General features: G+C 43.1%; 1 protein-coding gene across 2 annotated transcripts in view; it reads right to left on the reverse strand.

Annotated features, from left to right (window-relative positions):
- SYNE1 (spectrin repeat containing nuclear envelope protein 1) overlaps window positions 1-12,048 on the reverse strand; it is a 621,543-nt gene that overhangs the window by 149,951 nt on the left and 459,544 nt on the right. The window contains exons 96-100 of one of the 2 annotated variants that reach the window (XM_060240915.1): window positions 8,584-8,715; window positions 7,489-7,595; window positions 5,729-5,885; window positions 5,424-5,555; window positions 4,858-5,013 (exon numbers count right to left, since the gene is read on the reverse strand). In XM_060240915.1, coding sequence (XP_060096898.1) covers window positions 4,858-5,013; window positions 5,424-5,555; window positions 5,729-5,885; window positions 7,489-7,595; window positions 8,584-8,715 — 684 coding nt within the window. Of the gene's footprint in view, window positions 1-4,857; window positions 5,014-5,423; window positions 5,556-5,728; window positions 5,886-7,488; window positions 7,596-8,583; window positions 8,719-12,048 lie in introns of both variants that reach the window. The other variant, XM_060240910.1, reaches the window with a different exon arrangement.

The raw sequence follows: 12,048 nt of genomic DNA on the forward strand, positions 1-12,048 counted from the left end.
CCCAGTGGCTCCTGGTACATATTTATTGTATTTTTATCAAACTTTGCAACCAAAAATTGGTTCCTAAATTGACACAAAGGAATTCAAATATGAATAAATGATAATTATACTTCAACTCAAAATATTTCTTGGGCGTTAATTCAGGCATGATGGAATGTTGCTGACAGTTGCCTGCCTTCCACTTCCCCAGATGAAAACACAGGGGTACGATGAGCCTATGCAGGCTCAGGGTGCAAAATTTGGCCAATCAGGGGGTGGATGGCCAGCCAGGTTGGGCAGTGGCCGCCATCCCCAAACAGTCTGGTTCAGCGCGAGCTCCCCACCTGCCCGCCCTTTTAAGACCAGGTGGGATTAGCTAGCCGCAGGTTACGGGGCTGAGCAGGTATTTTTTGGGCCTCACCCAGATTGGCAGTAGAAGGGGCCTTTTTCACCTCTTCCACATGGTCAGAGCGGGTGAGGCATAAATAGGCCTGTCACAGGTTAGGCCCTAATTGGGATGGCGGAAAAGCATGAGTTAAAAGGGTTTTTGAATTGGCAACCACCCTGAGACAGCAGCAATGGGGAGGGTCCTCAATAGGGCTACCTAGAGGCTTGGCTGTACAAGTGGCTTGGTTGGGGGATCCTTGGGGGAGCATATTACCATCCTTAAAGCTTCACTGTCATGGGCCGGGGTGTGCACTCCCATCCCCTGTACGCACTAGTGTGCGGGCCATGACAGGTAAGGTTTGGAGGGTTCCAGACCTTGCCCTGAGCCGTGGTGGATTTGCCCTGTCAGGGAGCTTGCTTTGCAAGTTCAAGGCAACCCATGCTTTATGATGTATGTAATGGTGCAGATAAGCTTAAGTGTAAATAAAGTCCCAGTTTAACCCATAGCTTGTGTAGTGTTTTTATTCGAGGGGTAGGTGGGCAACTATTCTTCAGCATAAGAATGTTATATTAATTAACTAAAATATTTTAACTCTGGCTTTCTTCTTAACTCAGGGCAGCTTACAATAATAGGTAAACCTTACAAATGAAAACCAAAAGGAAATATAAATCCTCAAATACCCATCAGAAGCCTTGGCAAAAGAACAAACCATGCAGCACCTTTTAAAGATCTCCAACAAAGGAAGCCCATTGCACAGAGCAATGAGGCAAAAGGCCCAGGCTCTGCTTGATGCCAGGCATGCCATAATAAGGGTCTGATTAGAAGATATATTAAACATGAGTTGGATTGGGGAGGAAATTGGTCCCCAAATACGTGCAGTGGCAGGAGCAGCTTCATTATTCCTTCCCTTCTACTAGGGATGTGCAAAAAAAAAAAAAAAAAAAATTCGGATTAACACGGATTCGGAAGTATACGGGGGAGAAAAATTCGGAATCCCCGTATACTCCTGAATACCGCATTCGGAATAGCTGCATATATGGTAGATGCACGGCTATTACCGAATATACGACCCTATTATACCGTATGGGCCATTGAAATCAATGGCAAATAGGGTATATTTGAAGCCGCATGGAGGGGAGGGGGTTTGAGATAGAGCCCCCAAATTTGCAGGGGACCTGCAGGGGACTCTCCCCTCCAAGCCCCCCAAGTCCCAAAAAGATTGGGCCAGGGGATCCCATTCCAGGGGCACCCAAAGAGGGTGCCCCTATTCCATCATTATACCCTATGGGCCATTGAAATCAATGGCAACATAGGGCATAATTAGAGGCTACTGGGGGGCAGGGGGTTTGAGGGAGAGCCCCCAAATTTGCAGGGGACCTGCAGGGGACTCTCCCCTCCAACCCCCCCAAGTCCCAAAATGATTGGGCCAGGGGGTCCCTGTCTTTGGGCTCCCCAAAAGGCCCATTGCTAACAATGATGGGGAAAGCCCAATTAGCCACTTCCTCACTGTAATTGTCGTGGGAAAAGTGGCTCTGGGGGAGCAGGGGGTTTTGAGGAGAGCCCCCCAAACTGCTGTGCAGCTTCAGGGCACTGTCCCACACAAAACCCACAAGGCCAAAAAAAATTGGACCTGGGGGTCCAATTCCTGGGGCACACAAAGCCAAACCTAACCACATCAGAGAATCTCTATAGGACCCAAATGCACTACATCCCTCTATCTACTCTATGAACCCTGCAGGGCAGGCCTGGAAGCAATATAAAACCCAGTTGCAACGTCACTGCCACACAAAACACAATCTGCTCAAGGTCTGCTCTGCAGACCTGGCTGCAGCAAACCCAGATGCCAGCTCTCCAGCCCTGCCCCAAACAACACGGGGAGACCTAGCCAACCACAACAAACCTGCTGGTTCTGGGTCTCTCACCCAGGTGCCAGCTTCCCGGCCACAGAACACACAATCTACTCTATAAAAACAAGAAAGTGACCCAGCCCACACACACCCTCACCAACCCCCACACCAACCAGAGACAATTTAAAAAAACCAAAACAAAACCAGCAGAATCACAAAAGGCCAAGTGTTAAAAAAGTGGCCTTTTCACCAACAAGAAAGCTCAGGCCAAATAAGTCAACAACACCCCCCCCCCTTAAAACCAGACCAGGAAAAGGGGGACAAAAGTGGCCTTTTAAACAATGGAAATTAGGCCAAACAGCACCCCCCCCAAGAACCCAAAGAAAAGAGTAACAGCAGCAACAAATCAAACACTGAATACTTTTAAAACAGTAAAAAATTAACTTTTAACAATACAGGAACTTTGCAAACCCCTCCCCAAAGAAACACTTCACCCTAACCCCAAGAGATCCAAGCCACCCAAATCAGGAGAAGTAAAAGGACACTGCACTTTTAAAAGTCCTCTCACTAAATTAAGATATGGGCAAATTGGCAAAAACCCCCCACCCCAGGCCCCCTCCCCAAGCAGAAACCCCCAAATAAGCTACCCCACCACCACCCAAATCTGGATAAGTAAAGGGACTCTAAGTCTTAAAAAAAGTCCTTTTACCAACAATAAATAAAAACAAGAACCCCAAGAGTGTCTTACCTTGTCTTCTCTAGTCCAGGGGTAAGGCTGAATGAGAGAGCTGCAGGCAGCAGAAGCCAGGAAGGAAGACTCCTTAAAAAGCCCTTCAAAGCATGCATTTGCAATGCATTTTGCAAATGCATGCTTTGGATTGGCTGCTGGGGCTCCTCTCCCCCCCCCCCTCCCTGATCCCAGGGAGAGGCGGGAAGAGGCCACTAAAGGCGCGAAATTAGGCAAGCAGCTCCTTTGAAGCTGCAGAAGCTAATTTGCCGCCTTTAGAATTGACAGCCGCATACTTACGAATAGCTATTCGTAAGTATGTGGCAAGCCTTATTCGGCTCCCGTATAATGGGCGCCTATGGGAATCGGCTTCAGCCTATTCCGTATGGAGCCGAATCAGTGCTGATTTGGCTGTAAATACGGTTCGGCCGAACCGAATGCACATCCCTACCTTCTACCCCACATGCTTTCAATAGCAGAAAAGGGTGGTAGAGGAAAGGCTGTTTGTCTTACTGCCAAGTTCCATGTCTCTGTGCTATTTCTATCATGCTGGCTCCTAGTGAATAAGCCATTACTTCCATTGCAAACAACATGGAAGGGATGTTCTGAAGACAATCTAGACTAGGATGTTCCAGTTCCCTTTAATCCTGTTACTCTCATGATCATCCTGAAACTGGTGGCCAATAACAATGGTGACTGGGGAAAAGGAGGGAGCTGTGCTACAGCTGAGTAACAGAATTTCCCAACTGAAGATATTGGGGGGGGGGGGGGAATAAGAATTCCTAACCCCTGTGAGTCCCGCCTGCCCTAGTAACGTCTGCCAGAACTCTCAATATAGTTCTTTGATTGCCTGGAAAAGAGAGCTGCAGCCTCTTTACCTTCTTGTCCTAATCCATTTCCTCAAGGAAGCCACTTCTTGGGTGAATGGTGTGTGTGTGTGTGCCCAGCAGAGAGGGAAAAATAAAAATGGAGGGAAGGGGACCCACTAGAAGAAAGGGAGGGATGGCAAGAAAGTTGGACCTTTCCCATGGTCACACAAGCAGCCTGATTCACAGTACCCAATCTGCATCATCTTCCTTTTGTTGCTGTGTTTGTGGATTCTATATAAGGGCACATTGACTGCCCTGCTGAGCAGCCTTGAGGTTGCCTGCCTCTATCCCAAGGGCAGGGCAAACACCGTTTTTGTGGCTAATGAGCAGACAGGGCAGTTCCATTGCAAATAGCACAGGGATGCTCTGGAGATAACTGGGGCCAGGATATTTTGATTAATTTCATTTTTGGCACTGCAGCTCCCACGAAGGTGCTGACCAGTTCTGAAACTCTTAACTTTATGTTTGGTTAAGTTGTGCCTACTACATACATACTGTATATGCATGCATATCTTTTTATTATTACATGTCCTCAAAGAGCTTTTTTGTATTTGCATATTAGGCCACACCCCCTGAGATCATTGGAAGTGACATCACCCATTCAGCAGGTAACTTTCCGCATATTGACACAGAACAGTACAGTGCCATCAGCTGCACTTCATGGGTGTGTGTTCTCACACAGCCCAATGAAAGACCTTGTCCCTCCTCCAATATTGCTGGAGAGAGAGAGCCACATGCAGTGGAGCGGGCAGCGGCAGGCCCAGCTTCTCCGGGGTGGGGGTGCTTGTGGGCAGCTCAGCATCTCTCACTCTCTTCACAAGCCTGATGGAGGCTGGAGGCAGCAGAGAGGACAGAGCATGAGGTCTGGGAGTGCATGGCTGCCTAGTGCCTTCCCTCCACCAGAGACTTTTTTTTGAGCTGCAGCTCTGGCCAAGCCAGCCGAAACTGCATTCCTGTGCATTCCTGTTCAAAAAAAGTCCTGCATATCCATATGTTTCAAAAAGTGAAAAAGCACCACATTAATTTGTAATTTAAGAATTCACTTACTTCCTGATTACAGAGGCAAGTTTCAGTCACTTCAGATACTGTGCCTGTGGCAACAAATAAATGTTCTTCAACACCATCTAGCCAGGAAGAGGTGGCTGAAACACCAGTGTACAACTTCTGCTCAAAATGCAGGCTGTTCTTTGCTGCTCCTCCAGCCTAAACAAAAACATCCAGAAGGAGAGTGGCAAGATGTCAGTGTGATTATATATTTGGAGACAGATCATTTATATCTTACCTTTGTAGATGTCAATAAGGATCATAAGAACATAAACACAGCCATGTGTTCTGATCAGCAGTCTATCTAGTACTGTTTCACATAGTAGCCAACTAGTCACTCCAGAGGAACAGCAACAGGCCATAGAGGCCAAGACCTTCCCCTAATGTTGCCTCCTGTAACTGATATTAAGAGATTTACTGTCTCAAATGTGGAAATTCTCCCTAGTCACTATGGTTGGTAGCCACTGATGGACTTAAACATCATGGTAAAGACTTTGTCTTCAACTGCTAAATGTGCAAAGACACGTCACATGAAGTTAAACACAAATAAGCGTAATAAAATGCTCTACCTGACATTCTAGCTCTCCAAAAGCTTCATTCAAACCAGCCCACAAAGATACAGCTGATGGTTTATCTTGCTCCTGTTGTTTTCCTTTGAACAATGTCATTCCAGAAGTAAGTCTGTTTGATCTGCTGTAAAACTGTTAAGGGAAATAATGATTACAGTATTTTAGAAATTCCAAAATGTAAAACAAATAGACATGTTTATTCTCTTAAACCAATTAGTAGATTGCACTGCATTTTGGGGGAAGTACATTACAAGTAAAAGACATCACGATATTGCACTGCTGGCAATTTTCTTTTTCATACTTACAGGCTGGTCCTGTTCTTGTTCCAGAGCATTTTGCAGCAATTTGTGCTTAATGCTGAATTCTTGATGAAGACTTTCCCACTTCATTTTCATCTGATCTTCAGCTGATGGTTTCTCTCCTTCTAAGCCCAGCTCCTCTGATAGCACATCTGGCTTCTTACTGTCATGAAAAATATAAATTAGTGATGCTGAAACTATAACTGTATTTGGACATTCAATATATCAATATATCTAATTCTCAGCATGTGGACACCTAAATCCAGAGACTGGTACTATGAATGGAAAAGACAATTTTTCTACCAACCTGAAAAAGAACCAGGTTTGCAAAAAAAACTAATAATCTCAAATCAAGCAATTTGAGTGTGTGTGTTAACTCCCCACCAATAGAAAAAGTACCTGTAGTTTTAAGAAAGGAATGTCCTCTCAGTGTTTATTGTAGCGACCACAGCCATATTGACAGCATACGAGCCTTGGTTTCTATCAGAGAAAGGCAGGAGGAGGGGGGTAGGGCCCCTTGCAGAGCTATTTTGTCTTTCAAGTTGGATACACTAGGGTTAGGCTCAGCAGCAACCACTGGGTGATTTGATACCATATGATTTACATGACTCACTCAGGCCTGACTGCTTGCTACTGTTCAATCCCAACAAAACCTGTGTTGTACTGTGGTTAGAGCTTCAGAACTGGATTTAGGAAACCCAGATTCGTATCCTCACTCTGCCACAGAATCTTACTGACTAACCTTGGGACAGTCACACACTATCATTCTTGGGTCATTATTCAGAATAAGATATAATTATTAATCTTTTAGATTACATTTATCAACTGTTGTTTAATAATGCTCCAGAATGCCAAAATAAGGAAAACTTTGCAAGGTCATAAAAATACTACATAAGCCTGAAAACTCATGGCCAAAATTACAAACAAAATTTATAATAAAGATTATTTATTAAATAGAAATCAACATGTGTTCTTCTTTAGAACTACAGTTCATACAAAATTTATACAAAAGGCATTCACAAGTATACAGCTCAAAGAATTCATATACAATTTTTTTGACTCAAAGCCTAAACCCCACTGAACTGGGGTAATGTATAAACATAGAGTTCCAATATACTTAATGATTTTCAAAGTATCTAATTTTGTTAGTAATTTTGGCTGTGAGTTTTCATGCTTATGTAGGTAATAAAAAATGACATATTACACTTTTGCTCTGGTGGGCTATACATTAAGTAAGTAAATCTAATTCTATAGGACTTGCACAAGCAGGGCATGTTACATGACTGCTGCCTATATGAACAGAATATACTCAAGCCAAAGGGCTGGTTAGCAATCATTTTTATTTTCACCCTGGAAAGCTTTTATTCCTGATCTGCTACACTGATATTCTAATTGTACTGTGAACACCCTCAAAGCATTGCTGCTAAGTATCTTCCATTCAAGCCAATGAACTATTGCAGATGCTGCCAAAGAAGGAAATGATGTAAGGACTATGCCTATCCCTTGCAATTAGCCTCCTTCTATAATTCCAGTTGGAATTTTCTCATGAACATCTGTTTAAATGGAAAATAGGCTGTTAGCCTAAAGAGGGCAAAATCTTTAAAACAGTCTTATTACATTTATTTCAGATGTAACTTACATTTCATATTTTGTTTAAAGAAAGTCACAAAGTACTCAAGAACGCAAGCCAACAATGGTGTGATTAAGAATGACAAAATATGGGAATTTAGCTATCTCTGTTGAACAAAAGCAATATCAAATGGCACCTAGGACAAATGTTATCAGGCGAGGAATGATGGATAAAGATTTCTTCTCCACGACTTGCTACTGAGCGAAGTAAGTTCTTTTGCTCTGCTAGCTCTTCCTCCAGCTCCTGAAAGGAAACAAACACACTTTCTTTAGCAATGGAGTATTATCTGTTTTACTATCCAATATAATTTCTACAACACATTTGAGGCACACAGGATGGCCATTAAAATGTGTGAAGTGTGCAAGAATGTGTAAATTTCATTCACACATGGCTACTGAAAACTTATGAGACTCACCACAATATGAGTCAGGCCCTCTCTACTCAAAAATGGCCAGCTGTACTAAATGCATGATTTGATTAGTCACAGTTGCAGTCTCCTAACAATTCCTTTTCTATGACCCTACACTGGTATTCAGCATAGCATTCTTGTCTCTTAAACAATATCAATAGGACCTACAGAAAATGTATATTGCAATTCTTTATATCACATTCTATCTGACACCTTTTTGCATCTGACACACCATTGAGCCTCTGAAACTACAGTGACTTGTCCAGGTCAGTCACATGAACTAAGTCTCTGTAGTACCTTATCTCAAGCATTCTGGTGACCACTATGCTCTACAGGATACTCTCAGCACAAGCAAGAGCCATATGTAAAGGAAGAGCAGAGGGTGGCATGTTTGATGGTAAGACATGGGATAGCCTCAAGTAGATGTGAATTGTGTGGCTCACTCACAAAACACTGAGCAGAGTAATAGTGCTTTGGATACAGAGGTTATGTATAGATTCAAGTGGGTAGCTATGTTGGTTTGTGTAGCATATTCAGTTCTTATAGTAGTTGCTCTACAATAGCACTTGGGGTGGAGGGTTACATGCAGCAAGGAAATTTTATAGCTAGAAGGAGAAATGTGAGATAATTCTCTTTGTTTCCTCACTGATGGGATCATTATGGAAAAGCTTGTTTTAATGGGAAACAAAAGATCATAATGAGAAACATTGTAAAATTAAATCTACAACCTGTGGTCCAATCACAAACATACTCCCAATTTAAATCAGTTGCTCTAAAATACACAAGGTGGATTAGGATGTGCACTGAGAATAGCTAATTCACCTTCTGTCTTTGCAGGCTGCTTTGTTGCTGCTGTGAACGGGTTGTCCGTGCCTGTGCCAACCATTCTTGGACACTGGGACTTTGGGAGGTGACTAAATCAGATTCACACTCCTCCTTTTCCTGCAGAGTTCCCTGCTTTACATTTGAAAAAGGGAAAACACAAGAGGAATATGAAGTTAGGGAGACTGGTCTGTCAGTCTTAGGTTTACAATCAGACCGAGATGAAGATCTGATTTAGATGAAATTCTAGACATGTAAAAAAACCATTTATAGGCATTCCATGTGGCTAGCACCCCTTTTGACCACTCAGTTGCAACACATACAGCTTCTGAGTGATAGCACAGAACCTGCCTGGGCCACCCATATGCTAACACTACTTGCAAAAGCCAAGTGATCCAATTTAAATGAGATGCTGAACACATGGATTCACATTTAAGCCAAGCATTGTATTTAAATCAACCCAGTTTATTATCATCAATCATTATTAATAAACTGTTAAGTTTCAAGGATGGCTCCTCTAAGAAACAACTTCATGTAAAGCAAGTAGATTATTTCCTACAAATTTTATGCTACTTCCTCCCCAGGAGGGCAACCCCAGTCATGTGAGGATGGGACATAGACCTACAGAGGCTGACTAGTGTAATCCCTGCAAAGAAAAAACCCCCACAAGGCACATGATAGCCCTGGAACTCAGGAAACACTCTGATCTCCCTGTTAATAAATACCCAGTTCAGCACAAGCAAAAAAGTTTCCTGGGACATGCTGAAAATTTGTCATGGTCTCAATTTGCCAGATGCATAAAGTTATTTAAGAAGTGGATGAATCCAAAAGCTTGGCATAAACTCAGACTATATTCTGACATGGCATGAACCACTCCTGCTAGAAGACACAGGAAGAACAATTGAAAAAATGATTCCCTTCCTTGTTAAATGTTCATCTTCACACTGTAATCTGCCTTTCAGTTGCACCTCTTTTCAAAGCACACACAGCCAAATGATCTGCCATTTTAAGAGACCATACACACACCCTGCAAATTCAGATTACTTCCACAGTAAAGGAGTATGTAAGCAAACCAATCATAAAAATAACTAAGCTGAGCTCTGCCTCTGACAGGTAGTACTGGTATGAAGAGAGTTTAGCAAATGTCCAGGAAGGGTTCACTGCCATTTGCTTAAGGTGATTTGTTTTGGTAAATTAGTTGGACAGGAAAAACTTCTGGGAAAGAAATGCCTTCTTTTTGACCCAGGTTTATTAGCAATAGATTAATTAACAGGCATTCTCACATTCTGTCATGTTACTGTTTTATGGTTTCCCATGCTAATTCAACCCAGATCAAAGGTTTTCTGAATTTGTTAATTTTACTATTCTGCTATTGGTTTTTAACTTTATACCACTTGGCATTCCAAACCCCACTAGCTATATGTGGCTCTGCTTACTGTACCTCATTCCTCGTCTGAAGAAGTGTGCATGCACACGAAAGCTTACATTCTGAATAAAACTAAGTTGGTCTTAAAGGTGAAATTGACTCCTATTTTGTTTTGGTATGTTATCTGAGTGGAAAACAAGTGTTTTGGGTATAAAGTGTTTTGGAGAGCCAGTTTGGTGTAGTGGTTAAGTGTGCAGACACTTATCTGGGAGAACCGGGTTTGATTCCCCACTCCTCCACTTGCACCTGCTGGCATGGCCTTGGGTCAGCCATAGCTGTGGCAGAGGTTGTCCTTGAAAGGGCAGCTGCTGTGAGAGCCCTCTCCAGCCCCACCCACCTCACAGGGTGTTTGTTGTGGGGGAGGAAGGTAAAGGAGATTGTGAGCCGCTCTGAGACTCTTCGGAGTGGAGGGCGGGATATAAATCCAATATCTTCTTCTTCTTCTAAATGCACGCCCCCCCCCCCACACACGTTATGAGAGCTGGATCAAGGCAACAATCTTGCCACTTAGCACTGACAGGCAATGAGACTGCCAGCTCAGCAAAATGAGGAAGGGTTTGCTGGCTCAGCTGTGTATCAATGGGGATCCTACTAACTCTTCTCTTCAGAATCTTATTTGTCTTTGGTGACACGGTCTGTTAATCAAATCTGACTAATGATATGGTGCAGCAATGTCACTTTGTTGACTATGTGATTTTCTGACTGGCAGAATGGTGCTGAAACAGCATCAAGATTAGGGAAACAACCGCAGTGAACACTCATAAAATAAGCACAAAAGAATGGAAAAGTAAGGTTTGTTTCATTAACATTTTTGAAAATTGAATTTCAGGAAAACTGATACTGATTTCTCACCAGCAGTTGCTCTGTCCCTGGGCTTCTACCTTCTGCAGCTCAAGCAACCGATTCCCCACCAGTTGCTGCACAGGTGCACCTTGATCTACGGTCCCTCCAATTTTCCTGAGGCTTCTAGATTTTTTTTTTTTTTTGAGATCAGGAAGCCTTGGGTAAACTTGGAGGCAGCCCCGGTCAAAACGCACCCAAGCAGCAACTGGTGGGGAATCAATCACTCGAGCTGCAGAAAGCAGGAGCCCAGAGGTGGAGCAACTGCTGGTGAGGAATCGGTCTGGTGTAATATTAGTTTACAACTCACCTCCTTTCTGTACTCAGTTTGTGGCCTTGGGTAAATAAATTGCCTTCAGTTATTACTATACTTTGTTTATAAAAGTGATCAGCTAAATCTCTCTGGAAAGTTTAAAAGCAGGGCATGACATAGCATACTACTTTTATAAGAACATAAGAGAAGCCATGTTGGATCAGGCTAATGGCCCTTCCAGTCCAACACTCTGTGTCACAAAGTGGCCCCAAAAAAAGGAAGTTCACAAGTGGGGCTAGAAGCCCTTCCACTTTGCCCTTCCCCACCCCAAGAACCAAGAATACAGAGCATCACTGTCCCAGACAATTCCTATAATATGCTGTGGCTAATAGCCACTGATGGACCTCTGTTCCATATTTTTATTCAAACCCCTCTTGAAGCTGGCTATGCTTGTAGCTGCCACCACCTACTTTGGCAGTGAATTTCACATGCTGATCACCCTTTGGCTGAAGAAGTACTTCCTTTTATCCGTTTTAACCTGACTGCTCAGCAATTTCATTGAATGCGCATGAGTACTTGTATTGTGAGAAAGGGAGAAAAGTACTTCTTTCTCTGCTTTCTCCATCCCATGCGTAATCTTGTAAACTTTTTGTCTCCTGCATCTAGTATGCAGATGTATATGGCCTCTAAACATGGAGGTTCCATTAGCAATCATGCCGAATGATGGGAAGAACTTTGAAAAAAGTCAGGAACCAAAGACAGTAGTAATGGATTTTGCTTACCATATAGATATGATTTGTAGCATTTCCAAATTTTAAACAGATGACCCTTCTCTCTTTGAATTCTTTCACTACAGAGATTTTAAGATCAGCCGAAACTGCAAAACTAACTAACTAGTTTATGCCAGGGATGTCAAACATGTGGCCCAAGGGTCGAATCAGGCCCC

The sequence above is a fragment of the Heteronotia binoei genome, chromosome 1 (genome assembly GCF_032191835.1).
Source record: "Heteronotia binoei isolate CCM8104 ecotype False Entrance Well chromosome 1, APGP_CSIRO_Hbin_v1, whole genome shotgun sequence".
Lineage (NCBI taxonomy): Eukaryota > Metazoa > Chordata > Lepidosauria > Squamata > Gekkonidae > Heteronotia > Heteronotia binoei.